This window comes from Hemiscyllium ocellatum, chromosome 26 (assembly GCF_020745735.1).
Source record: "Hemiscyllium ocellatum isolate sHemOce1 chromosome 26, sHemOce1.pat.X.cur, whole genome shotgun sequence".
NCBI lineage: Eukaryota > Metazoa > Chordata > Chondrichthyes > Orectolobiformes > Hemiscylliidae > Hemiscyllium > Hemiscyllium ocellatum.
The window spans coordinates 14,759,748-14,786,613 of NC_083426.1; the positions used below are offsets into that span (position 1 = coordinate 14,759,748).

General features: G+C 43.1%; 1 protein-coding gene across 1 annotated transcript; it reads left to right on the forward strand.

Annotated features, from left to right (window-relative positions):
• Nucleotides 1-8,805: 8,805 nt before the first annotated feature.
• Nucleotides 8,806-26,657, forward strand: LOC132828353 (pepsin A-like). The gene is given in 9 exon segments (XM_060845381.1): nt 8,806-8,873; nt 9,263-9,422; nt 14,605-14,722; nt 17,322-17,440; nt 18,146-18,345; nt 19,107-19,226; nt 21,719-21,863; nt 24,256-24,354; nt 26,508-26,657. Coding segments are annotated over 9 exon segments (1,179 nt in total).
• The last annotated feature ends 209 nt before the right edge of the window (nt 26,658-26,866 follow it).

Below are 26,866 nucleotides of genomic sequence, written 5' to 3' on the forward strand. Positions count from 1 at the left end.
AAAGAGGAGGTTTCATTGCCTCAGTTCTGGTAACATTGTGGTAATGTTCCTACCTGTCGGCCAGTAGGTCCAGGTTTTAATCTTACCAATCCCAGACATGTATCATAACAAGTTGATTAAAAATATCTTAAAGCTAAAGAATTAATTACTTTAAACTGTGATTATTAGATTCAAGGATATTCAGTCCCCTGATCAAAAACATGTTTACCAAGTGCAGAGACTCAAATAATGGATGTGTTATCAGTCCTCAAATTGTAATAATTAATAAATACACTTTATTGACTTTATTTGATCAGCTGCATGAACGTGAAGTATGACCTTTCTCATTAGCAAAGATGTTTTTTTAATGCTTAAACATTTGCGACACCAGTGAATTAAGACAACAATGGAAACAAAGCTGGTTCTAGCAATAATGATAACAATGCAATTATTTTTCTTGTTTCCATATAATTTTCAATCATATTATAGAAGTTTACATGAAAAGTTAGTTACATAGTAGTTTCAATGTTCTTCGTACATCACAAAATGCTTCACAGTCATTAATGTCTGTATTGTATTGACTGTTGACATATAGGTAAAAACAATGACTGCAGATGCTGGAAACCAGATTCTAGATCAATGGTGCTGGAAGAGCACAGCAGTTCAGGCAGCATCCAAAGTGCAGTGAAATCGACGTTTCGGGCAAAAGTCCTTCATCAGGAATAAAGGCAGTGAGCCTGAAGCGTGGAGAGATAAGCTAGAGGAGGGTGGGGATGGGGAAAAAGTAGTATGGAGTACAATGGGTGAGTGGGGGAGGGGATGAAGGTGATAGGTCAGGGAGGAGAGGGTAGAGTTGATAGGTGGAAAAGAAGATAGGCAGGTAGGACAAGTCCAGACAAGTCATGGGGATAGTGCTGAGCTGGAGGTTTGGAACAGGGCATCAATGTGGACTTCAAAAGTTTCCTCATTTCCCCCTAGGGAACTAGGGGGAAGGGCAAATTAGGAAACTTTTGAAGTCCACATTGATGCCCTGGGATTGAAGTGTTCTGAGGCGGAAGATGAGGTGTTCTTCCTCCAGGCATCTGATGGTGAGGGAGCGGCGATGAAGGAGGCCCAGGACCTCCATGTCCTTGGCAGAGTGGGAGAGGGAGTTGAAATGTTGGGCCACGGGGCGGTGTGGTTGATTGGTGCGAGTGTCCAGGAGATGTTCCCTAAAGTGCTCTGTTAGGAGGCGCCCAGTCTCCCTAATGTAGAGGAGACCACATCGGGAGCAAAGGATACAATAAATGAATTTGGTGGATGTGCAGGTAAAACTTTGAAAGGCTCCTTTAGAGCCTTGGATAGAGGTGAGGGAGGAGGTGTGGGCCCAGGTTTTACAGTTCCTGCGGTGGCAGGGGAAAGTGCCAGGATGGGAGGGTGGGTTGTAGTGGGGCGTGGACCTGACCAGGTAGTCATGGAGGGAACGGTCTTTGCGGAAGGCGGAAAGGGGTGGGGAGGGAAATAAAGCCCTGGTGGTGGGGTCTTTTTGGAAGTGGCAGAAATGTCGGCGGGTGATTTGGTTTATGCGAAGGTTTGTAGGGTGGAAGGTGAGCACCAGGGGTGTTCTGTCCTTGTTACGGTTGGAGGGGTGGGGTCTGAGGGCGGAGGTGCGGGATGTGAACGAGATGCGTTGGAGGGCATCTTTAACCATGTGGGAAGGGAAATTGCGGTCTCTAAAGAAGGAGGCCATCTGATGTGTTCTCTGGTGAAACTGGTCCTCCTGGGAGCAGATACGGCAGAGGCGGAGGAATTCGGAATATGGGATGGCATTTTTGCAAGAGGTAGGGTGGGAAGAGGTGTAATCCAAGTAGCTGTGGGAGTCGGTGGGTTTGTGAAAAATGTCAGTGTCAAGTCGGTCATCTTTAATGAAGGTGGAGAGGTCCAGGAAGGGAAGGGAGGTGTCAGAGATGGTCCAGGTAAATTTAAGGTCAGGGTGGAATGTGTTGGTAAAGTTAATGAATTGCTCAACCTCCTCGCGGGAGCACGAGGTGGCGCCAATGCAGTCATCAAAGTAGCGGAGGAAGAGGTGGGGAGTGGCGCCAGTGTAATTACGGAAGATCAACTGTTCTACGTAGCCAACAAAGAGACAGGCATAGCTGGGGCCCATACGTGTGCCCATGGCTACCCCTTTGGTCTGGAGGAAGTGGGAGGATTCAAAAGAGAAATAGTTAAGGGTGAGGACCAGTTCGGCCAAACGATAATGTTGGGGACGTCTGGAGAGGAAAAACCGGAGGGCTTGGAGGCCCTGGTCATGGCGGATGGAGGTGCAGAGGGATTGAATATCCATGGTGAAGATGAGGCGTTGGGGTCCGGGGAAACGGAAGTATTGGAGGAGGTGGAGGGTGTGGGTGGTGTCTTGAACGTATGTGGGGAGTTCCTGGACAAGGGGGAAAGGACAGTGTCGAGGTAGATAGAGATGAATTCAGTGGGGCAGGAGCATGCTGAGACAATGGGTCGGCCAGGGTGGTCAGGCTTGTGGATCTTGGGAAGGAGGTAGAACCGGGCAGTGCAGTTGGAACTATGAGGTTGGAAGCTGTGGGTGGGCGATCTCCTGAGGTGATGACGTTCTGTATGGTCTGGGAGATGATGGTTTGGTGATGGGGGGGTGGGGCCATGGTCGAGGGGGCAGTAGGAAGAGGTGTCCTCGAGTTGGCGTTTGGCTTCAGCGGTGTGGAGGTCAGTGTGCCAGACTACCACTGCGCCTCCTTTATTCACTGGCTTGATGGTGAGGTTGGGATTGGAGCAGGGGGTTGGAGGGCTGCACATTATGAAGGTGAGAAGTTGGAGTGGGGGAGGGGGTAGACAGGTTGAGGCGGTTAATGTCCCAGCGGCAGTTGGAAATGAAGAGGTCGAGGGCAGGTAATAGGCCAGCGCAGGGTGTCCAGGTGGATGCAGTGTGTTGGAGGTGGACGAAGGGGTCTTTGGAAGGTGGGCGGGAATCCTGATTGTGAAAGTAAGCTTGGAGGTGCAGGCGACGGAAGAATTGTTCGACGTCATGGCGTGTATTAAATTCATTGATGCATGGACGGAGTGGGATGAAGGTGAGTCCTTTGCTGAGGACTGATCGTTCGTCCTCAGTGAGGGGGAGGTCTGGGGGGATGGTGAAAACTCGGCAGGGCTGGGAGCTGGGATCTGGTGAGGGTATGGAGCTGGGAGTGGGGTCAGAGCCAGTAACTGGAGTGGGTGTGTTGGTGGGGGGAATGGGCGTGGAGTCATGAGCAGGGGTAATATTCCCCTCGGGGTTCTGGGGGTTGGGGATAGTGACAGTGGGGTCTGTGGGGACGTGTCAGCAGAATGCAGGTGAGTGGCGCTGGTGGGGGCGGAAGTGGTGGTGGCCACAGCAGTAGGGGTGGCGAAGTCATTGAGCATGTAGCATCAGTGATGATTTGAGGGGCGGATGTGATGTCACGTGTGATGGATGAGGAATTGTGAGGGGCAGAATTGGTTGTGGGAATAGCCATGATGAGGGCGGAGTGACTTCATCAATCAACGTGGGGGATGGTAGCTGCTTCAGCCGCATGGCTAATGGCGTCTGAGTCATTTCCGAGGCCAGGGGAATCTTCTGGAATGTTTGAGGAGCGCTGGTTATGGAGGTGGGTAGATAAAGGTTTGTTGTACTTACAGTTTTTGATGTTTGAGATGGAACTGAAATACTGTTTGTTGAGAGTATGAATTCTCCTGAGGATGTAGTAGAGAGTGAGTCCTTTGCAATTCTGAGAGAGTGTGGCCCTCAGCTGAGGCAGGGCTGACTGCAGAGAGGTTAGGAGCTGGCGCATTGCTGCAAGCGTGGAGTGGAGGATCTTGAAGGAGTACTGTTGCTGGTGTTTTTGAATCTGTAGTCTGTACTGTTTGTCCTGTTCGGGTCCGAACTCTGCTGGTTTAAGGGTGGTCCGGAGTGGGGATGAGTTGGTTACGAAGGCAGGCACTGAGGAAGCAAATGTGGCTGTGGTAGCGAGTTTGTTTCACAACATGGTTGAAGAGCTTCAAGGCAGAGGAAATGACCTGGGATTTGCAATGGGAGAGGGACTCCCTGAGATTCTTGTAGAGAGAGGAGGAAAACTTCTTCGAGGCAGGCATCCTTGCAGTAGGGTTAAAATCAATGAGGTAAAAACAATGACTGCAGATGCTGGAAACCAGATTCTGGATTAGTGGTGCTGGAAGAGCACAGCAGTTCAGGCAGCATCCAAAGTGCAGTGAAATCGATGTTTCAGGCAAAAGCCCTTCATCAGGAATAATATTCACAGGGAAAGCCTCAGATGTCTGGAAAATAGCCAATTCTATTGTTTAAAAGGGCAACAGGGATAATCCAGGAAATCATAAGCAACTGAGCCTTACATGAGTGGTAGAGAAATTATTGCAGAAGATTCTTAGGGGCAGGATTTATTTGCATTTGGTGACTAATGGACTTATTAGGGATAGTCAGCATTGTTTCATACAGGGGATGTCTTGTCTTGCAAACTTGACTGAGTTTTTTGAAGATATGATGAAGATGATTGATGAGACTAGAGTGGTGGATGCTGTCTGCATGGACTTTACTAAAGTTTTTGACAAGGAGCCTCATAGTGGGTCCAGAAGATTAAGTAACCTGGGATCCATGGTGTGTTGGCAAGGTGGATAGAAATTGGCTTGGTCATAGGAGACAGAAGGTAGTTGTGGAGGGGTGTTTTTCTAACTGGAGGAATGGTGTTCTGTAAGGATCGTTGCTGGGAGCTGTTGTTTCTATTATAAAAAAATGATTTGGGTGAAAATGTGAATGGTCTGATTAGTAAACATGCAAACAGTATGAAAGTTGCAAGATTGCAAATAATGAGAAAGGTTATCAAAGGATACAACTGGATAGAGATCAGTTGCAAATTTGAGCAGAAAAATTGCAGATGAAATTTACTCTGGACAGGTCTGAGGTGATATATTTTGAGAGGTCAAATACAAGAAGAAAGTATACAATAAATGGCAGGACCATGAGGAGAATTGATATACAGAGTGATCTTGGGGTGCAAGTCCACAACTTCCTGAAAGTAACAATTCAAGTGGATAAGTTGGTAAAGAAGCCATACACATGCTTGCCTTCAACAGTTGGGACATTGAGATTAAAAGTTGTCAGGTCATGTTGCAGTTGCATAAGACTTCAGTGAGGCTACATTTGGAATATTTTGCATAGTTCTGCTCCCCACACCATAGCAATGATGTGAAGACTTTGGAGTGAGTGCAAAAGAGGTTTAGCAGGATGTTGCCTGGATCAGAGTGTATCAGCTGTAAGGAGAAGTGGACAAACTAAACTGTTTTTGCTAGAGTGCCCGAGACTAGGGAGTGACCTGTCTGAAGGATATAAAATTATGAGAGGTGTAAGATCCACACCCAAGTCCCACAAGTGAATACAAAGATGTACAGTCTTTTCCTCATGAAGTTTCATTGATCTCTCCATACCAGAGAGATGAGAATTTATCAACACAAAATCAGAAGAAAGTGAAATGCTTTGTTCTTCTTTCTGTGAACATTTTTTGAATATCTCCTGCAGTTTTGTGGCCTGTTATTTGACTAACCCCCATGGGCTGTGGTCAGTGTGAGGTCACTCCATGCTCGTATATCTGTAAGTGCAGGTCCAGGAGTGTCTATGATGCGGAGCAACGACAACATCTAGGTGGGTCAATGATATTTGCATTACAGCACTATTGATCCAGTGGAAGATATTGGTGAACCATTTTCTGTTGAACATTTTACATTCCTAGATGATGCATGGTTCCTCAAGCTTGTTTATACATGTTTTATTGAATTTTCAGGGCTAGTATGCTGGCAATTGCTCACCTGTCAATCTTAGCCAATAATGAATTGCCACCAATTTTCTGAGGAAGAAAGATTGTTGAACCTTTGGCAAACACTTTGGATGATGTGATAACATTGATGCGTTCCACGAGACTGAGAATGAGAAACATGAGTTCACCACTCTTTGTCTCGTCATATACATCATCAGATTCTGGTTTTACAAAGTGCAACTTACTTAAAAGAAGCTGTTGCTAGGTTAGTTTCTTGTTAACCAACAGCCTCCTGGTGCTAACTTGTTTCACAAAAGTATCAAGTACAGCTTCGACCATTAGTGTCATGCTGCACACAACAGAGACACACAGGGGAATGTCAGTCAGTGATGGCATAGACCCTCACTGTTTGGGAGAAGATTTGTAGCTCGGGTGCTCGTTGTTGTGGTTCTGTTCGCCGAGCTGGGAATTTGTGTTGCAAACGTTTCGTCCCCTGTCTAGGTGACATCCTCAGTGCTTGGGAGCCACCTGTGAAGCTTCACAGGAGACTCCCAAGCACTGAGGATGTCACTGAGACAGGGGACGAAACGTTTGCAACTCAAATTCCCAGCTCGGCGAACAGAACCACAACATAGACCTTCACTACACTATTGTGAAATATTGAGGAGTCCAGTTCAATTCCATCACTGGCATGGCTGGAGCAAGCGAGTTCTTGACTACCTTCATGGAAAGGATGGAAGTCACCTATGGAGATCCGTCCAGCAGAACATACATCACTGCTGTATATGTGCTCAGGTCTTTATGCCTTTGTTTTAGTCTTGGGAACACCGAATGCTGTTATCAATTTTTTCATCTTATCCCTTCATTGGTAAAAATCCAGGTCCCAACAGCTCTCCTGAAACTTTACCCCATCATCAAGGCCAGTTACACCACTACCATCCTTAAACAACCCCTTCACCCAGACTGTACACTCCCTGATCCTGACCTATTAGCTTCCACATAAACCTGTTGAACTATAACCTAGTATTGTGTGATTTTTAACTTTGTCCACCCTGGTCCAACACTGACACCTCCAAATCATGATCCTGACCTAACAGCAATCCCATTATCAGACCCAACTCTCCACAATAGCTATGACTATGCCCTCCTAGGCAAATACCACCAGTCACATCTCTGCACTTGAGCTCCCTACAGCATAGACCATGCTCTGGATGCTCTGTGACACCTTTTATCTATTCAGGGTCCTAAAGAGCCTGGAAAGCTACTGCTGAGAGGTTCCTGGATATAGAGAGCCTCATTGCTACACAGAGTGCTGAGTTTGCCTCATAAAGGCTCACTTGCCTGAGGTGGGGAGACTCTCAGATTAATCTCCCCACTCAGTTCCCTCTCCCTAATGAAGAAGGACACTTTTACATTAGCATGGGTCCTTGTGGAGGAGTATTAGTACTTCTATCTCTTGGTGAAAAGGCACAGGTTCTAGAACCTCCTATAGAGGAGTGTCATACCGTGTCTGAACAGGTTGCTATAAAAATATCGATAACAACACATTTGCACAATGTAAGAGACTCGTTAGTGAATTGTTTTAGGTGGCCAATGGAGTTTACTGTCCAGCAGAAACATGTTGAGTATGAAAAGAATTGCCAACATTCATTAACAGAGTGATTTCACTGGTCATTGGGTGGCCATTCACTAGAATGGACAACTACATAGATCTCGTGAGATGCGTTAAGTCTCCCAATTATCTTTAAGTAGCTTCTAAAGCTAATGCTCATCCAGTTAAAATATCAATTTATTTACATACTTCCAGAGCTTCTATGTTCTTGCTGTGACCTCAGCTTGTTTGTTATAGATCACTTGGTGAAAGCAGAATACAAAAGTATCCCCTAAGCTTGAAACCATGACATTGGAGCATTAAGGACCACTCACTCTGATAAAGAATCATCACACTCAAAACATTAACTCCACTCTCTTCCCACAGATCCTGCCAGGCCTAGTGATTTTCTCCAGCATTCTCTGATTTCATTTTAAATAGAACCCCTCGCAGGTGAATGTAAGTGTTTTTGTTGCATAATTTCAAAGAAGATCAGAGTTTTTTTTGTCCACTATTTATCCCTCAACCAACGTCAGAAAACTATAGGTTATCACATTTCTGTTTGTGGGAACTTATTAATGCAAATGGTTGTTGCATTGCTGACAACAGGGACTACACTTTGCAAGGTACTTAATTGACTCTAGAACAGTTTTTGGGGTAGGAGGTGCCATTTAAATATAGATCCTCTTCTGTTTTTCTAATATTTTATTTTTGTTTATTCACAGGATGATGACATCACTGGTTAGGTCAGCATTTATTACCCATCCCCAGATTTAACCACATTGCTGTGGGTCTGGCCAGACCAAGTAAGGATGGCAGATTTCCTTCTTTAAATGACATTAGTGAACCAGTGGGGTTTTCCTGATAATCAACAAAGTCTTTGTTAGACTCTTAATTCCAGATTCTTTGTCTTTAAATGAATTTAAATTCTACCATGGTGGGACTTGAACCAAGGTACTGAGAGCATCAGCTGGGTTTCTGGATTAATAGGCCATCTCCTCCCCTTCATTAAGCATACACACCTACATATTAAGAATAAGTTGTCATCTGTGACCTTTACTGTTGTAACAACTCAGTTTTCTATAATTAAAATACTCTGCAAGTGCTGGATAAGTACATTTGATAAATGTACAAGTTCAAACCATAAGAACTAAATATTATCTTGTTTTACAAATATATATAGAGCCGTATTATCAGCCCTGAGGTCTTACTCAATAAGCTTGAAACTCAAGAATGTTGGTTATCAAAATATCAGCTGATAATTATTAAATAAGGTGTAAACTCTTAATGTGCCCTTTCACAAGGACTTAGTTATGATAATAAAACATGACATAACAACATTCGTTATTTGTCTTTTTGGTCAATGGAATGGGTTGACGCAGCACAGTATAAAAACACCAAGCGCACTCACAAATCTCACCAAGGTCTTGACAAGTACCAGACAAGATGAAGTGGTTGCTCATTGCACTCGCTTGTATTCAGCTCTCTGAGAGTTTAGTCAGGTAAGTAATCAAGTAGGTAGTTCTGATGAACAGTCATGACTTGCAACATTAACTCCATTTCTCTTTTCACAGATGCTGTCAAATCTGCTAAATATTGCAAGTAGTTTACTTTTTCATTTGATAGGGTATTATTATTTTATCTGAACCTATGCATCAGAATTTCCATTTATACATATTGTCTCTTTGTTCTGCATTTTCTACCAAGTAGAAAAATCACACGACACCAGGTTATAGTCCAACAGGTTTGGTGCGGCATCATTCTTGCCTTTGCTTCTGTAAGACTTTGTGTCTCTGGTGTTTTTAATCATTGTTACTACATCCTGTAGATTAACTAATAGAACTAGGTCAGTTGCTCACAGTATCAATTTAAGCCTGACAGTTTGTCCTGTTTCTCTTCACAGGGTTAAATTGACGAAGGGTAAATCTGCCCGGCAGGCTCTGGAAGACCGTGGGCTTCTTGGTGATTTACTGAAGAAACACCAATACAATCCATACTCCAAATATGCAGGCTACTTCAATGGGCAGACCATGTCTACAGAGCCACTCATAAACTACCTAGATGTAAGTAGTCCTCACTGTGGGGAAAGGAACAAGTCCAGGAGGACATTTAGGGACAATTTCACAGCCCCAGTGGGGGACTAGCTAAAAGGAAGGTTAGAGTGGCAATACTGGCAAGTAGTAGCCCTCCCTCTTGAATTTGGCAGTATACCTCACTTGTTCCTGGGAGCACAGAATATTATTTTTGGTATAACTAAGGCAATTTAAGATTGGTGACAACATAGAAAAATAGATGGTTGTACTCAAGCAGCTTGACACTATCCAGGGCAAAATGGCTCGCTTTATTGGCATCATATCCACAAGCATCCATTCCCTCCATCACCGACTCTCAGTAGCAGCAGTGTGTACCACCTGCAAGGTGCACTGCAGAAATTCACCAAATATCCTCAGACAGCACCCTCCAAACCCACGACCATTTTCATCTAGAAGGACAATAACAGCAGGTACAAGGGACAACACCATCTGCAAGTTCCCCTCCAAGCCACTCACCACCCTGTCCTGGAAATATATCGCAATTCCTTCACTGTTGCTGGGTCAAAACCTGGAATTCCCTCCCTAAGGACATTGCGGGTTAACCCAAAACCAGTGGACGGTAGCAGTTCAAGAAAGCAGATCATCCCCACCTTCCCAAGGGCAACTAGGAACAGGCAATAAATATTGTCCAGCCAGTGATGGCCAGATCCACAACTGAATAAGAAAAAGGAACAGGAGTAGGCCATTTGGCCATTCCAGCCTGCATACCATTTAGTATGATCATAGCCGATCATCCAACTCAACACCTGTTTCTTGCTTTCTTCCCATATTGTAGTGATTGTAATGAGGTCAGCCATTTGGATATCATAGAAACTAAGTTCCCTGATTGGGGCTGTTAATCTGGTCCAATCAGGGAGCCCAGACTGACTTAAAGGGATGAATGTCACAGATATTGAGCCACTGAATATCTGACTCAGTGAGAGGCAGTGCTATTGTCAAATAAAGGGTGATTGGTGATGGGATGCTGGCCTCTAAAGAGTTATTCCACATACTTTTCGATCCTTTTAGTCCTAAGGATTACGTCTGTCTCCTTGTTGGAAATGTTTAATGTTATACCCCTCTCTTGGTAATTGCTACTTCTAAAGCTAATGGAAGTTAAAGTCATGGCAGGTGCTCAATGAAGGGCTGGCTTAATTTCGTCCATTTTAGACGATCAACCCAATAGTAAAATTATTAGAACCCTCCTCTCCCCTCCACAAACACCACGTTTATTTAATTGCTAGGGAGGTTGGAGCTTAGAGTCAACCCCAAGTCTCCCAGAATATGTGGCTTGATGGATAAAATATTGCATTAAAACAGAATCAAAATGAATTCTTAAACACCTAAAGAAAATCAGAAACAGGTAGGTAAATCACTTTTACTTTCTGCTGGTAAATGGTCATTAACTCGTACCTTTTTTTACCTCATTCAGGGGATGAGGTTGTTACTGATTTGGGCAGCTTTTATTACCCATCTTAAATTGCCCAGAGGGCATTTAAGAGTCAACCACATTGCTGTGGGTCTGGAGTCACATGTAGGCCAGACTGGATAAGGATGGCACCTTCCTTCCCTGAAGGACATTAGTGATCCAGACAGGTTTTTCCAACAGCTGAAAATGTGTTGCTGGTTAAAGCGCAGCATCCAAGGAACAGGAAATTCGACGTTTCGGGCATAAGCCCTTCATCAGGTTTTTCCAACACTCGACAATGGCTTCATTGGACTTTTAATTGCAGATTTTGTATTGAATTCAAATTCCACCATCTGCCCTGGCAGGATTTGAACCCATGTCCCCACAACATTAGTTGGGTCACTGGATTAACAGTCCAGCATTAATACCCCTAGGCCATAACCTGCAAGTGTTTCAGCAAGAAGGGGAAGTCAATGCAGTGGCTCCAATTTGCAGTTCTCTTGTGCCTCTGACAAAATAATTGCTAAATAATTTGGATGGGGGAGAAACAGCAAAGGGTAAACAGCTAATGGAAAGATTGGAATTTAAGGTGGTCTTTGTGGGGGGTTGAGGCTGTGAGACAGTACGGATGTCGGTCAAAGAATGTCAAGGAGTTAGAGGAAAATAACTGGGAGAAGAGGCTTCACAGCAGACTCTAACGCCCAGCAGAAAGTCTTTGCAGATAAGTTTTCAGATCTCGCTGCACTAGGATTTTTGAATTGATTTGAACTGCTGGGGTGGCACTGTGGCTCATTGGTGAGCACTGCTGCCTCACAGCGCCAGGGACCCGGGATTTAACCCCAGTCTCTTGTGACTGCCTGTGAGGAGTTTGCACATTCTGCCCATGTCTGCATGGGTTTCCTCCCATAATCCAAAGATGTGCAGGGGTTAGGTGAATTGGCCGTGCTAAATTGCCATAGTGTTCAGGGATATGTAGGTTAGGTGCATTAGTGTGGGGTAAATATAGGGTAGGGGTATAGGTCTGGGTGGGTTACTATTTGGAGGCTCGGTGGGGGCTTGTTGGGCCGAAAGGCAGTAAGCAGCAGCTGGTTGGTGGGTGGAATAGCTACAGGAGTGAACAGAGGGTGAAGACTGGGGAGCCCAGTGCTTTCCTGCCAGCATTAGGGACCTGTCTCCTGCCAGCATTAGGGACATGTCTCCCGCCAGCATTAGGGACCTGTCTCCTGCCAGCATTAGGGACCTGTCTCCTGCCAGTATTAGGGACCTGTCTCCTGCCAGCATTAGGGACCTGCCTACTGCCAGCATTAGGGACCTGTCTCCTGCCAGCATTAGGGATCTCCTGCCAGCATTAGGGACCTGCCTACTGCCAGCATTAGAGACCTGTCTCCTGCCAGCATTAGTGACCTGCCTACTGCCAGCATTAGGGACCTGTCTCCTGCCAGTATTAGAGACCTGTCTCCTGCCAGCATTAGGGACCAGTCTCCTGCCAGCATTAGGGACCTGCCTACTGCCAGCATTAGAGACCTGTCTCCTGCCAGCATTAGGGACCTGCCTATTGCCAGCATTAGGGACCTGCCTACTGCCAGCATTAGGGACCTGTCTCCTGCCAGCATTAGGGACCTGCCTACTGCCAGCATTAGGGACCTGCCTATTGCCAGCATTAGGGACCTGTCTCCTGCCAGCATTAGGGATCTCCTGCCAGCATTAGGGACATGCCTACTGCCAGCATTAGGGATCTCCTGCCAGCATTAGGGACATGCCTACTGCCAGCATTAGGGACCTGCCTACTGCCAGCATTAGGGACCTGTCTCCTGCCAGCATTAGGGATCTCCTGCCAGCATTAGGGACATGCCTACTGCCAGCATTAGGGACCTGCCTACTGCCAGTATTAGGGACCTGTCTCCTGCCAGCATTAGGGACCTGCCTATTGCCAGCATTAGGGACCTGCCTATTGCCAGCATCCAGAGATCAAGTTAAGTTCTGGAGGAAAGAGACTTGGCAAAACGCTCACAGCCTGCGGCAACTGAGGTTCATGGGGTGGGTCCAGAAGATGTAATCCCCCTTCCCAGCCCAACTAGTGTGAGGTTTGTTTTAACATTTAACACTGGTGGTCGTGCTGCCTCCTCAGCAAATCTACCCATCTGGACAGTGAGACAGACCATCCACTGAGATGAATCCAACTTCCATTTATTAATGGCAGTCCCTCGAATAACAGCACAAGTTCACATGCCACAAGAACCAATAACAGATTCATGGGAAATGACAGAAATCAAGCCATTCGATTTTAACTGCTCCACCAGTTGGAGAGAACAACACCGATGTAAGACTTTTAGTTCTCGAGTACTGTTTCTTCTCCATTTCCTTAAAGAGTGGAGTTTGTGATCTGCAAAATCATACCTACGATGACTGCGCAGATATAAAGGAGTAGAAAGATTAAAGTGATTTGGAAATGAGGGTGAGGATGACAATAAGCTGGAAGGCAGTGCGGCTGTGATAAGGACAGAGGTGTCAAACAGTCAGGAGGTTGGGAGTGACAGTTCAGCTACAAAATGCTGAACTAACTCAAACTTGTGAAGTTTGGAGAAATAGCTGTATTTAAGAAATCGTTGTTTGAACTGATGAAGGTGTGGATTAAGGATATTAAGTGTTTAGCACCAATCAATGAATTAAGTAAGTAACACAGGCTGTCTTGAGCTTTCTTAAGACTTTTTGATCTGATGACCATTTGGAGTAAGAAAATCAGGCTAACATTGAACAAAACTGAACATTGTACACAGCCTGGTGGGTCTAGACAACTGAGCAGGTTGACGGATTGGAATAAGTTTGCCAATACAAGTTAAGGAAAGTGGCTTTGGTTTTGCTAAATCCAAGGCTTAACTGTGAGCCAGAAATCACAAGACAGCAACAGCAGGAAGGTGGCAGAGGGATAGGTAACATTGGTGTCCACCTACAAACTTTCACTCTGCTTGGAATAGCATCCAGTGAATCTAAACACCCTTGTTCTCAACCGTACAAGTCTTTCTGTCCCTGTAATGGAATGTACTAGATCACCAGATACTACACATGCAGAAAACTTGGGCAGATTCCTAAAGAGGCACATGTGAGTCCTCAAATCTTATTTGCTTCTATGAATTGCACCTAGATGGAGATGGATAACTTCTTGATTAGTGAAGGGATCAAATGTTATGGGCAGCATGGTGGCACAATGGTTAGCACTGCTGCCTCACAGCCCCAGAGACCCGGGTTCAATTCATGCCTCGGGCTACTGTCTGTGTGGAGTTTGCACATTCTCCCCATGTTTGTGTGAGTTTCCTCTGGGTGCTTCGGTTTCCTCCCACAGTCCAAAGATGTGCGGTTTAGGTGAATTGGCCATGCTAAATTGCCTGTAGTGTTAGGCAAAGGGATAAATGTAGGGGAATGGGTCTGGGTGGGTTGCTCTTCAGCGGGTCAGTGTGGACTTGTTGGGCCGAAGGGCCTGGTTCCACACTTTAAAGTAATCTAATCTAATCTATAAAAAAGTAATCTAATCTAATCTGAATGGCAGGAGAATGGAGTTGAGGAAACCCCATATCAGCCAAGATCAAATGAGGGAGCAAGACTCAATGGGCCAAATGGTCTAATTCTGGTCATATATCGTGTAGAACATCCAATAGACCTCGGTACAGCAAGAAGACAATCTGCCCAGTGTGTCTATAAATACTGAAACATTGTTTCACAAGTTTTAACCAATTCTAACTTGTTTCTTTAACTACAATATTCCTACAGATGTCTTATTATGGAACAATTAGCATCGGAACCCCACCACAAAGCTTCACAGTCATCTTTGATACTGGTTCATCAAACCTTTGGGTCCCATCAGTTTACTGTTCCAGCCAATCATGCTGTAAGTGTATTTAAACAGTCTTCCTAACTTTTGATCAGCATATTCACCCATTAAGAGTGATCTGGGCACTGGCTGGGGAGTGGCCCAAGGACACAATGGATTAATCATAAGTTAAAGGGCATACAAAACATACCAAAAATAACTGAAGAGATTCAAGGATAGGGAATATTTGGTAGATCCAAACCTGATTGATTCAATAGGCAGAACCTTCTTGAAGCATTAACGGTCAAGCCAATCAGGAAGTGGAGAGACTACCGACAGGAATTTCCTCTGGAATCAAGGCCCCTGGGGTAAAGGTCCTGCCGAGAGAGAGCTACTGGCCAATCAGAGGCTATCGACACTTGTACTTAACAATGCCATGGAGGAAGCCATGACTGCTGCAAGGGAACAACCAAAGTCACAGAATCGTTGAGCAATTCATTAGACATAGGGCAAAGACCATAAGGCGTAGGAACAGAAGTAGGCCATTCAGCCCATCGGGCCAGCTCTGCCATTCAATGAAGCCATGGCTGTTCTGAAAAGCTACTTTTCTGGCTTTTCCCCATAACCCTTTACTGGTTACAAGTCTATCTATTTCAGACCAGTACTTATTGCCTATCCCTAAATGACCAGAGTGCGGTTAAGAATCAATCACATTGATATGGCACTGCAGTCAGATAAAGGTCAGATCAGGTACGTTTCCAAGATGGTGTTAGTGAACCAGGTGGTTCTTTTATTAAAATAAGCAGCGCCGACACTAAAGCTAGCAGTCTATCCCAGATTTTATTTTAACTGAATTCAAACTTCACCACCTGCCATAATGGGATTCAAATTCACCTCCCCAGAATATTAACCTAGGGTTCTGGTTTGTTAGCTCAGTGACATTGCCACTGTTCCATCCATTTGGTCATTCATTGGTCATTTAAGGACCTCAATTGGTGTCAAAGTGTGAGGGTCAACCATAGGTCCTCCCACCCAGAATGTAATCCGAGGGGAGACGGGAGAGTGAGGTTTAGCCTTGCTGAATTCATGAACTACTTGCCTCCACATTTATCACTATGAAGTATAAGAAATTCCACCCAAAATGAAAATACATATGAAAATACTTTTTTATTTGCTGTCTATACAGTTGTGATTTCCGCTTGATGAGTTTTTGAGATAAATGGAAAGAAGAATTATATAACAACAAGGTCATGATGTCTAAGAAGGATGTATGACAAAACAATCTAATGTGACAAAAAGTAGTGCTTTGGATCTATTGGCTCTCACTCAGGAAATTAAGTTTAAACCAGATCCACAAAGTTGCACTCAACTAGTGGCATTTGTGCCTCTGAGGCAGAAGGTTGTGAGTTCAGGTTCCACTTCAAAGACTTAAGAAGGAAATGTCTGGCTGGTATTCCAGTGCAATATTGAGATAATGCTGCAGTGTTACAGCTACTGTCTTCTGAATGAGACAGTGAACTGAGACATTGTTTGATCACAAGCACGCATTAAAAACAATCCCCTTGCAATGTTTCAATAATGAGCAAAGGAGTTCTCTCCAGCATGTTGGCCAATGTCTAACCTTTAACCAAAGATGACAAATAAATCATCTAGTCATTATCACATTGCTGTTAGTGGAAGCTTTCTGTGCACAAATTGGCTGCTATGTTTCTAATGTTACAATAGTGACTATAATTTAAATTATTTCATTGGCTGTTAAGCACTTTGGCAATGGATACATACAAGTTTTGTGTTCACACTGAAGTAAAACGTTTCCCGCATTAAAGCAACCTGGATCATCTGAGCTATTTCAATGCAATCATTAACTCATGGGACACTGTTAATGAATAGTATTAACCTGCTAGCTCATACGCCAAGCCATATGATAATTCTGACAAGCAATGAGGAATGGTATGCTGGAGGTCAACTAACTTGGATGGTTGGTTTGTGATGGAGAGTGACCCTAACAGTGAGGGTTCAATTCCCACATTGGATGAGGTTACCATGAAGGGCTCTCCTTCTCTCCCTTGCCTTAGAGGTGAACCACCACCAGTTACCCCTCTCTGTAATAAGAGAGTCTGGTAAGACCATGGTGACGTGATCTTTATTAGATAAGATGCCCTACAAGACCTTTGACCTCTTGTTAATATTGCTGGTTGTAAATGAGTCCTTTTTCTCATGCTAACAAGGAGGTGATGGTCTGGTGTATTAATGTGAGATTATTAATCCAGAGACCCTGATAATGTTCTGGGGACCTGGGATCAAATCTCACCTTGGCAGCTGATGGAATTGGGATTCAATAAAAATCCAGAATCAAAATTCTGGAGATGACTATGCAACAACTGTCTGGTTCATGAGTACCCTTTAGGGAAAGAAACTGCTGTCCTTCCCTACTCTGGCTTACTTGTGATGTTAGACCGAGAGCAATGTTTTTGACAGTTAGGGGCAGGGAAACAAATGTTGGTCCATTCAATGATGCTCACTTCTTGTGAATGAACTATCCCTCATTTAATAAGTGTGCAATTCAACAGAAACAAATAGTGCTACAAACAATTATATAGCAATTTTTATGGATGGCCTGTGCTTGATTCAGTTATGAAATTAAATGACCAAATGATTAAAATGTTTACCTTTACAGCAAACCACAAGAAATTTTCACCAAGCAAGTCCTCAACGTTCCAGGCAACAAACCAACCACTGTCTATTCAGTATGGTACAGGCAGCATGACTGGGGTCCTGGGCTACGACACAGTCACTGTACGTATATTGTAACTTTTACCAATAATGTTATATCAAATAATGTCAAAATTCTTAAACTGCTCATACACGTGTAATTTCTTTGTATGTTAATATTTTGTAACATTTGATGCAAATCTTCAACTTGACCAGAAACTGATCAGACTGGCCAAATAAATACTATGGCTTACCCAAGCAGGTCAGAGGCGATAGGTTCTGTGAAATAACTCATCTCCTGACTCTTTGCTAAACAGCCAATGGTGTGCCAGGTTTCTGAAAGTTGTTCAGAATTTTCAACTCCAAATCAACACTGAAAACTGACCTTTCTCTCTGTGTAAAGTGTCAACTGGAGGAACAGCAATCAATCTAACATAATATGAACAAAATATTGCATAGTTTGGAGATCTGAAATTAAAACAAAAAGTGCAGTAGAAACTCTTTTATTGAGAGATAAACAGAGTTAACCTTTCAATTCTGATATGACTTGTTTAGAAAAAGATTCACCTTGGGCTTGAAATGATCCTTCCGTTTCTCTCCCCACTGACCATATTAGGCCAACAGATTTTCTCTAAGACTGTCTATTTTATTTGTAATTATGAGTCATTGCGTAATGTTAGATTTTCTTGTTACTGTGGTATTCATTCATTTAAATTCATGGTCTGGTTTATTGATAATTCTCAGCATGATAATTCCTCAGAACAAGTTGTGTCTTTCTCTTTCTTCTAGATATCAAACATTGCTGTCAAAGAGCAGGAATTTGGCTTAAGCGAGACTGAACCTGGGAGCACTTTCTATTATGCTCCATTTGATGGGATCCTGGGGCTGGCCTATCCAAACATTGCATCGTCCAGTGCCACACCTGTGTTTGATAACATGATGTCTGAGAACCTGGTCCAACAAGACCTGTTTGCTTTCTACCTCACTCGGTATGTTGTCACAACTTCTGTCGACTTGCATAGAACATAGAACATTACAGAGCAGTACAGGCTCTTCAGCCTTCGATGTTGCGCCGACCTGTGATACCAATCTGAAGCCCATCTAACCTACACTATTCCATTTTCATGCATATGTCTATTTTAATGCCCTTAAAGTTGGCGAGTCTACTACTGTTGCAGGCAGTGTGTTCCACGCCCTTACTACTCTCTGAGTAAAGAAACTACCTCTGACATCTATCCTATATCTATCACCCCTCAATTTACATCTAACTTACATCTGCATAGCACCCTGAGTAATATGGGGGATTAACTTAATGTCACCACATAGCCATTTTTTAAAGCAATTAACACAATATGCATCTTTGTATTTCTCCAGCAACTGAAATGAACTGTTTCCATGTCAGGTAGTCTCTAACTTTGAGCAAAGTTCTAAGTGCATCCTTGTGAACAAATGGAATTCTTTTAGATTTTGATTGAATTGCATGAGAGATCCAAGATAGGAAATTGGATCATTCCAATTTCAGGTGTTTTGAAAAGGGCTTTGTTGAGTTTCAAACAGCACATTGAGGATTGAGTGTGTTTTCTTGAATGGAGTGAAATGTTGTCTGATTTTCAATGGCTAATGACACCACGTTCTGCAAGCCCCAAACAGAAGATATCACCACTCTGGTATTTCTGAAGCTCTGTCAATGCTCTTCAATATCAGGCAGGTCCCTGCTGAAATTAACATTCAGATTCACTTCTTTTTACAGACAGGATGGTCAGTCCGGAAGTGAAGTTGTTTTTGGTGGAGTTGATCCAAACCACTACACAGGTCAAATTAACTGGGTGCCCGTCACTCAAGAAGGTTACTGGCAAATCCAACTGGACAGGTAAGTGAGCAACCTATTTCACAATGGAAATGCAAGCTGTAATCATCACATTGCAAGGCATAACTTTGACATGGAAATATTAGGTGAAATGAGTTGCAGCTCAGGTCCAGGTATGGACGCACTGAGCGATAGAGAGAATGCACCAGTTAATGGATACCTTACAGATTATAATTGAACCACTGTTTAAATCCAGGCTAGGAAAGCAAACATTCAATCGGAGGATAAACTTATTGCAGACAGTATTGCACACCAAGTGCATTTAGTCAGAATACTTAGACAATAATGTGCCATGTACCCAAACTATCTGATCTGTGTTCTTTAGAATGAATCGATTAAAATGAATGAATGGGGAGTTAGTCAATGGCTTTGGGGTGAATAAAGGTGCAGAGATCCTGTTGCATCTACTTCTGAAACTAAAAGTGCCGCAATGGGCCAACTTCAGACATCAACATTCCATTTTCTTAATATGCCTGGAAGAAGGCAGCTCACCCCCACCTTCTCAAGGGTGGACAATAAATGCTGACCCAGACAGCGGTGCCTGCATCCCATGAGTGAATAAATAAAACTGACTCAAGATTGGTATTTATAAATGTGACCTCACATCATGGAATACTTCATGGAACCACAACAACATGGAATAAGTTAAAAATCACACAACACTAGATTATAGTCCAACAGGCGTATTTGGCAGCAGTAGCTTTTGGAGTGCTGCTCTTTTGTCAGGTAGCTAGCTATCCAACGAAGGAGCAGTGTTGCAAAAGCTAGTACTTCCAAATAAAGTTGTTGGACTATAACCTGGTGTTAGTGAGGACTGCAAATGCTGGAGGTCAGAGTCGAAGAGTGAGGTGCTGGAAAAGCACAGCCAGTCAGGCAGCATCCAAGGAGAAGGAGAATCAACGTTTCAGGCATAAGCCCTTCATCAGGAATATCAATGTTTCAGGTGTATGTTTCAGACAGAAGTGAGCTGCCCTCTTCCAGGCATATTATGAACAAGGGATGTTGAAGCCTAACGTTGGCCCATTGCAGCACTTTTAATTCCAGAAGCAGATGCAACAGGATCACCACATGAAGGGCTTATGCCTGAAATGTCGATTCTCCTCCTCCTCAGATGCTGCCTGACTTGCTATGCTTTTCCAGCACCACATCTCGACTATAACCTGGTGTTGTGTGATTTTTAACTTAGTCCACCCGAGTCCAACGCCAACACCTCCACCTCATCTTGGGGTAGAGCAGGTATCTGGGCCTGCACCAATCAGGATGTCAAAGTATTTACCCCATGACTGCCATTGGTCGCTGCTCCCATCAATCCCATTTGTCTACCAGCACTAAAACCCTCCATTACTCCTCAGCTAACATCCCCTTTGTCTCTAGTGCTGACTTCCAGTGGGGACCAGATGCAATTGTAGCAGTGGTTACTGCTCTCAGTGATACTGCAAGGGTTTGAGAGTGATGGCCATTTGATGAGCTAGGATAGAAATTTCATCCTGAGCTAATTAAAATCCCGAGTAAAAAATGGGCTTATGCTCGAAACGTCGAATTCTCTATTCCTGAGATGCTGCCTAACCTGCTGTGCTTTGACCAGCAACACATTTGCAGCTAATTAAAATCCCTCCAAGCTGATTCTATCCTTATCGCTGTAAGAATCCTAGAACATAAAATACTACTAAAACAGGAAAACACTCCTGTTATTAGATTTAAATTTAGATTTACCTCCTTCGATCATCTCCAATCATATTGCATTAATATGGTAGTTTGAGCAGTAACAACACAACGAGGTTTCGTTTACATAGCACCTTTAGTGTCATAAAACACCTCAAAGTGTTTCACAAGAGCTTTACCATGTCAAATTTGATGCCAAACCACATCACAGAGTGTTGTCCTCTGAGGGGAGAATATGTGGACTCAAGTTCCTAAAGTTATGAAGACAGAAGTGATCTCATTGAACCATAAGCGTTTAGAGAGGTCTGGCAGAATAGATGCTGGGAGAACATTTTCATTGCCTGTGAAGTATGGAACGAGAGATCCAAACTCGGTGGATGACTAATTTAGAATATTTAGGTGATTATTTTTGACCAGGACAGAGCTGAGGGCCCTTTTTTGTGCTGTAGGTCTCTACCACTCCATTTTTGACTGGAAGAGGAATTTCTTCACTCAAGGGTTAAGAACCTTTACCATTCTTTGCCCCAAGAATTGTATATGTTCAGTCAAGTGAGTGTACACATGACATGAGTTTGATGGATTTTTGAGTTCCAGGAGAATTTAGGGTTAGGGATAACAAGGAGAGGGGAAGTTGAGGTCAATGATTTAAATTCTTGAATGGTTGAGCAGATTTAAGAGGGGTGGCGGGGGAGCACTCTGATTTTTAAATTCCTGTCATCATAAGGAAGTGGGACACGTGACTAAACGCTTGGTGAGAGGGGGTGATTTTAAGGAATATGTTAGACGTGGAGGGAAGGTATTCAATTAACAAGTGCCATTTTGTCTTCTCTCAGGGTGACAATCAATGGTCAGGTTGTTGCCTGCAGTGGAGGCTGCCAGGCCATTGTTGATACTGGCACTTCCCTGCTTACTGGTCCCAATAGAGCCATCAGCACTATCCAACAATACATTGGTGCTACCCAAGGGTACTACGGCCAGGTAAGCTTTGATGAAAGCTTCGTAGATTTTTATAATCAGTCAGAGGAGGGTCTAGATATTTTTCTAATCAATCTGATCAAAACAGTTATTACACACCTCTGAAGCAGATGGAACTGAATCCAGACCTCTTGGTTCAGAGGTAGTGCCAATACCCCTGCACCACAAGATCCCTTTCAGACGAGGTTCTATTGAATTCACCTTTTACTTTGTGCTACTTATATATTGATGTATAAATCTATGCTATGTTTAAAAGATTAGTTTTAGTTTAAAAAAAACCTTTAGAAGCTTAATCCGTAATGTATATTGTCATTGTGTTCATTAATTACTTTGCATTGTAGAACACAATAAAGTACAAGAGGGAAAAATGGGTAATGATAGGGATTTGCCTCTGGAGGAATCATACCTTATCTCAGGCTGTGTTACTGAACATGTGATAGAGAAGCTAAAAAGCTATATCCGGTCCCATAGAGCTGGAGCATTGGGTTATGGGGCTCTAAGCAAGTTGTCCAATAAAGTCTGTTGCTATTCACTCTGAAGAGTGTAGATCTCACATTACTACAGCCTCCTGATTTTTACATTCCAATTTTGAACATAAATAAACCAAAGGGTGAAAGAAAATTTCTAATGTTTGGCCTCAGAATCGTATCATCAAAAGAGTCTTGGCAGTCTCAATCAAATACCTCAATAGGCATGGGGTTTCAGCACTAACCTTGTCACTGATTGACCAATAATGCCAATCTCACTCTGAGAGGCCTCAACATATTAGATCTGTGCCAAGGCAGTGTGGGTTTTGAATGCCGTTTTGAGATTGGGGCTCTGGCAACCTACTGGGGCAGAGTAAAGGGACCTTTATGTTATACCCAATTCTGCTGTTCTGAAGAAGGGTCACTGGACCCAAAATGTTAAATCTACTTTATGTTTTTATTTTTGATTTCCAGCATTTGCAGTTCTTTAAATTTTCTGCTGTCTTTGAGCAGAGTGCACAGACAGGTGCTTGGAAATCTCCCACCTCCCAGTGCTAACATTTTTTATCACATTAGGCATAGATATTAACTTCAAAAACTAGCAGTGGTGGCCCTGGCACCCAATGTTTATAAATAACTACAAGGTCCAAAAGAATTTCAATTTATCATTGACTGAAATGATTAGACTCAACCTGCTAGCTCCATCTGTAAATCAGAGGGAAATGCACTAAGTACAACTACAAATGAAGTTGATCCCGATTTTATGTTGAGGATTCCTGGGACCTTGGGAAAAGTTGAATCATAGAATCCCTACAGTGTGGAAATAGACCATTTGGCCCAACAAGTCCACACCCACCCTCCGAAGAGTATCCCACCCAGATCCATTCCCGTACCCACATTACTCTACATTTCCCCTGACTAATGAACCTAGCCTACACATTCCTGAATATATGGACAATTCAGCTTGGCCAATTCACCCTGGCCAATTCACCCTAACCCACACCTTTTTGGATAGTGGGAGGAAACTGGAGCAGTTGGAGGAAATCCATGCAGACACTGACTGTGCAAACTCCACACAGATATTCACCCAAGACTGGAATTGAACCCAGGTCCCTGGTGCTGTGAAGCAGCAATGCTAACCACTGAGCTTGAACTTCAAGCCATTCCAAACACGATCTTCAACATGGAAGGTTTGAGAAGGGTGATGGGAATTCACTAAGTTAGAAGTTCCTATGCATCCAATACAACCAACCTGTCCAATGGGGCAGCAATGTCAGGATGCCTTTAGAAAGCAGGCTCCTAATTGGTGGATATGAGCATCTTTTGCGACCCGAACATCTGGTAACGGGCAGAACTGGGGCGTCACGTTTACAAACATAATAAGCTTGTACTTAAACCACTAAACATTATAAATATACACCTCAAAAACCAACATCCCAAGCTTCTGTCTTCTCCATACACTGAATCCTAAGTTAATATCCACTATCTCAATATAGTTAAATAGTCATTGCAAAAGTAACGCTGCACCCCTAAACAGAAGCCAAAATAAACAATAGTTTTAAATAAAAATGGAAATGTTTTAGCTTTCCTCACAGAAATAGTGTTATAGGTTTGGGTTTCCCCACCAGCAGCTCCTCCACAAGCCCAGCAACTAATGGCCAATTTTCCTGCAATTAGGGGCAAGTAGATATTGTTGATAAAATCCCTAGTGGTGGCCTTCTCACAATGAGGGTGAGGGAGCCTCCCAACATCTCAGACAACTTGCAGGAGCATCTCAGCACTTGTGCCGGAATGTCAGCCAAGACAACTTTTAAGATGTGACCAATAATGAGGTTGTTGATTTTGATAGTTTCGTAAACATTTCTTCCAATGATTCTTGGAGAATGCTCTGCTCATGCTTGTTTTTAATTATTTCATCGATTGTACAGTATACCATCAACTGCAATAATCTGCCCAACATGCCGAATGTAGTCTTCACAATCAATGGAATCGATTATCCCCTTACTCCATCCGAATACACAATCCAGGTATGCTTTTGCTTAAATTTGATAAAGCTGATTCTTAACAGTTAGGTTAGGTTCTCAGACTTTAGTATCCAGCAAAGTTGCTTGTCAGTTAATTTTCGGAGAAACTATACAGAAAATGAATGAGCCTGTACAGTTTTGAGCATGATTGAGTGAGTAAGCTCAGTTATGGTGAAAAAATTAATTTCCTTATCAATTAACAAAGAAAGGAAGAGTTTTTTTTTATATTATTAATTCTTTAGATGCGGGTGTTATTGTCAAGGTCAGTACTTATTGTCATCCTCAATTGGAGAAGGCTGTGGTGAGCAACTTTCTTGAAGTGTTGCTGTACTTGAGATGTAGGTGTTTTCACACTATTGTTAGAAAAGGCTTTTCATGATTTTTAAGTCAGCAATAATGAAGGGATGATGTTATTTATCTAAGGTCAGGATGTTCTGTGACATAGAAGGGAGCTTGGGGATAATGCTGTACCCACACACTTGATGTTCCCATCCTTCTCAATTCACAGATTCACACAGCACAGAAAAAGCCCTTTGGCCCATCAAGTCTGTACTGATATAACTACCACTAAGAGTGCACTAATCACAATTTTCTGCACTTGTCCCATATCCTTGAATGTGATGCTATTTGATGTGCTCATCCAAATATCTTTTAACGGTTGTAAGGTTTCTGACCTCCACTACCTTCCCAGGCAGTGCAATTCTGATTCCACCCATCCTCTGAGTGAGAAGGTTTTTTCCTGAAATCTCCTCTGAATCTCCGGCCCCTTAGCCTAAAACTATGCCCCCTCATGACTGACCTCTCAACCAAGGGGAACAGCGGCTCTATGTTTACCCTGTCCATTCCCCGCATTACATTACACACCTCAATCCTATCCCCCTTCAGGCTTCTCTGCTCAAAAGAAAACAATTTAAGCTTATCTAGTCTCTCCTTAGAGCTCAATTTGTCCATACCAGGCAACGTCCTGATGAACCTCCATCTAGATAGTGAAGATTTGAGGTTTGAAGTGAATCTTTGAAAAAGACTTGTCAAGTTGCTACAAAGTTAAAAATCACACAAACCAGGTTATAGTCCAACAGGTTTAATTGGGAGCACTAGCTGATGAAGGAGCAGTGCTCTGAAAGCTAGTGCTTCCAATTAAACCTGTTGGACTATAACCTGGTGTTGTGTGATTTTTAACTTTGTACACCACAATCCAACACCGGCATCTCCAATCAACTTGCTGCAGTGAGTTTTGTAAATGGTGCACAATGCAGTGACAGCTCACCAAGGGGTGAAAGGAACAGATGCTTAAAGTGGGCTTTAATATCTTTAATATTGACATAGTGCATGCTTAACTGAATGGTGGAAAATAACGTTTGTAGCACACCACTGAACAGAGAGAAAAACTGTTGGACCAAATTATTCACTTTTTTGCTCGCTCCATTAAATAGAAACTCTAGCAAATTTTATATAAGTACAATTTTTCTCAATAATCCAGTTTTTAATAATCAGTGATAAAACATAATTAATCCTTTATTCAGTTTCTCCAAAACCTTTTTACTCACCCTTGTCCATGAAAGAAGCATTTTTTTTCTAATCTAATCTTCTTCTCTTATCTCAATATTTATCAACCAGCTATTTATGTGAGGACTCAACTGAGATCCCAAAGCATAAACTTTCATTCCTTCCTTCACCTGGAACTTAGCCACTGATTGTTGTTGTGTCACCATAGTCTTACCAGACCATAGGGGCTGCTCTCTCATTAGAGAGAAACGACTGGTGGTGATTTAACCTGAGGGCCACCAGACCTCAGGCAAGGGAAGAGGTTGAAAAGGAAAGTCCTTCATGATAACCTCAAGCCAGTGATGGGAATTGGACCCACACTGCTGGTATCACACTGCTCTGCAAATCAACAATCCAACCAATTGAGCTAAACCAATTCTCTAGCCTTTGATAATTACCTGGCAGTTTGACTTACAGCTGACAAAATAATGTCAAGAGTGGGATATACAGTCTGCTAATCAAAAGCTGTTTTGATTTAATTCTGAGCAGTCACAAAAGAAGAAATGCTAGACAGACGTTTTCATCTTTTGTTTATTTTACTCGCAGAAGGGTTGGTTATGGCAGATAAATCATTTTGGGGGTCTAACTCTCACAATTTGCATTTCTTTCAGGACCAGTCTGGATGCATGAGTGGATTTGACTCCATGTACCTTCCAAGCTCTTCTGGAGGACTCTGGATCCTGGGGGATGTCTTCATTGGGCCATACTATTCCATCTTTGACAGAGGAAACAATCGTGTGGGTTTTGCCAAATCCGTCTAATTTAATCATCCAAGATTTCATTTAAAGCGTATTCCAATTCTTTTTAAGTCCTTCCCTCAGTCTTCAGCCATGATTGATGTAATGGAGCCACACAGTAACAAGAACTCAAGTAAAAGCCTCATTGGCCTTTGGTTAAAGAGCAGGCAAGCTAATCTGATTAAGTATGAGACAACATGAAGGCACATCTCTAAAATACAGTCAATTAGTTG